The 2332-nt window shown below is 50.9% G+C and overlaps 1 protein-coding gene across 1 annotated transcript in view; it reads left to right on the top strand.

Moving 5' to 3' along the window:
* LOC115948857 overlaps positions 1 to 2332 on the top strand; it is a 32218-nt gene that overhangs the window by 23466 nt on the left and 6420 nt on the right. Inside the window, exon 5 of the mRNA XM_031064192.1 lies at positions 1111 to 1241. Coding sequence (XP_030920052.1) covers positions 1111 to 1241 — 131 coding nt within the window. The remainder of the gene's footprint in view (positions 1 to 1110; positions 1242 to 2332) is intronic.

Genomic DNA, 2332 nt, shown 5'->3' with positions numbered 1-2332 from the left:
GTGGGTTTGTGTCAGGGGCTGTGGCAGTGACGGGGTGAGGCTGCTCCTGCTTGAAGGATGTGGTTGGTATTCACATGCCCTCTGAACGGAGAGAAGCTGTGAGACAAGCAGAGAAAAGAAGGAAAACACAATTCTTATCTCGCTTGCTGTGCCTGTGTTGTGCTAAAGTAGAATGCAATATGGAGATTGTTTACCCACAGTGAGGATGTTTTGTTCCCTTGGCCTGTCAGGCCAGGTGTGTGTGTGTTGGACTGTCATGGGACAGTCAGGAGAGAATCAGAGATGGGTGCAGTGTGAGCAGTTGTGAGCAAGGGTGAGTGCATGGCAGATTTAGTTTAGATACAATGTACATAGTATAGTATAGTAAAGTGAATTCATTAGCCTTCTGATGATGGAGTCAGATGCATCATTCTCTGTCCCCTTCGTCAGTCGCCTTTGATTTACAACAGAAGGAGATTATTGTGCAGTGCACTGAGACCCTTTAACAGGACCCCCCTTCGGTGAGGGGGGCACTTCAGTGATCTCCTGACTCCAGCAGGGTCTGGTGCAGTGCCTGTGGGACAGGTTTGGGGATGTTCTTTGGCAATGTTCAGGCTCTGCCTCTCGCTTTCAGAGCTGACAGCTGCAGGAATTCAGGTGCCACTGGATTTTCTTGGCATTTCCTTGTTTGCCATGGAAGTGTGTGGAGTCTCTGGGCAGAGGAAGGAGCAGGACGCTGGGGAATCTTCTGTGCTGTGATCAAACTGGGTAGAATTGGGCTTTTCCAGTTTGAAAACCTTCTTTCCTGACATCACTGTAAGGAGTTATTTTGTCCACACAGTTAGTAAATCAGCAATGTGCGAAAGGATTGTGTGAGTGAGCTCTGACTTGTGTCTGAGACTGTGAGGATGACAGAACCAGGGAAGAGTCTTGGATCTATCTCCCCAAATTAATGATCCAAGGAGCCGTTTGCCATTGTGTTCCTGCTCATTCCAGGAGCTCAGGAATTTGGTGTGGTCTCTGTTCTGTCAGCTGGGCTAACCAGAAATGCACACCTTTGACTTTAGGTTAAAAACTGTTCTCATACATGAAATGGGAAAGGAAAGCTCTCCTGGTTTGTGTTTTTGGCAGCCTGGGTGAAGATGAAACTGGCCAGCCAGTCCCAGGAGTGTGGGGCAGACTGGGATGAAGAGCCCCAGCTCAGGATGGAGGGAATCAAGGCAGAGCTGCTCCCAAAGACCAGGGAACCTGCACCAGCCAAGGTACAAACCAGCTCAGCTTGGGGAAACACTGCTGCACCTGCTCTTGGGGGGTTTTTGGGGTTTTTATGGTTTTCCCGGGCAGTTTGGGGTGGTTTGGCCATGGGGGTGACACTCAGCTGCTGATGTCCCTGAGGAAGGTGTGAAGGACAGAGATGTGGGGGGACGGTTGGTGTTGCTGTGGGAGAGTGCCCAAAGCTCCTGGTCCTGGGCTGGCTGGAGGAACTCTTTGCACAGAATGTTTGTGGAGGTGCTGATGGTGCCTGGGAAAGTCCTCCTGGTGTGCAGGGAGCACTGGGAGAGTCTGTGGGCAGGAGAGGAGCCAGGAAAGGAAAGGAAAGGGAAAGGGAAAGGGAAAGGGAAAGGGAAAGGGAAAGGGAAAGGGAAAGGGAAAGGGAAAGGGAAAGGGTTCCAGGCTCCTGCAGGTGAGCATGCCAGGGGAAACCAGGGAGTGCTGGTCACAGGATGCTCTCCAGAGAGCTGGGCAGTGTCTGTGGGAGCCGGGGGGTGTCTGTGCTGGATCAGGGCTCAGGGCTGAGGAGGTTCAGGCTCTGCAGCTCTGATTGTCTGGGAGAACGAGCCCTGGAGCTGCCATGGTTCCTGCATCTCCTTTGGAGTGTTTCTAGTTCATTATAAAATGCCTGTCTGGGCTGGAATTGGTCTGAGCAGGAGTGTGTTACCTCTGTTTTCACTCTAAATGCCATTTCTGGCACTGCTCTGGTCTCCAGGGTGATTAGGTCCAGGTTTTTAGGGTCTGGTGGTTCAGACAAGTGCCCTGAGCTTGAGTTTCCTTGTTATTTTTCCCTTGATTTTTTCCCTGTTTTCTCCTGCAGCCTGCCTGCCTCCCAGGAGAAGCAGCAGGGGCTGGTTTGTTTGTTTTAATTAAAAGCCCTGCATTAGCAGGAGTGACAGTCAGTGCTTTAGGAGTACTGTGTGTTCAGAGCTTCTCTGGATCAGCAGTGCTGGGAGGGGACACAGCAGCTCCCAGAAAGCCATCAGGCCAAACTTCCCAGCTGTTCCCAGACTGGTGGAATCTCTGGGCAGCTGGGGAAAAAGAAAGTGACTATTTTATTAATAATTATTATATAAATAAA

Source organism: Geospiza fortis, unplaced genomic scaffold, assembly GCF_000277835.1.
Source record: "Geospiza fortis unplaced genomic scaffold, GeoFor_1.0 scaffold236, whole genome shotgun sequence".
Classification (NCBI taxonomy): domain Eukaryota; kingdom Metazoa; phylum Chordata; class Aves; order Passeriformes; family Thraupidae; genus Geospiza; species Geospiza fortis.
Note: the sequence above shows the minus strand (reverse complement) of the source record. Positions and strands in the feature narration are given on the sequence as shown.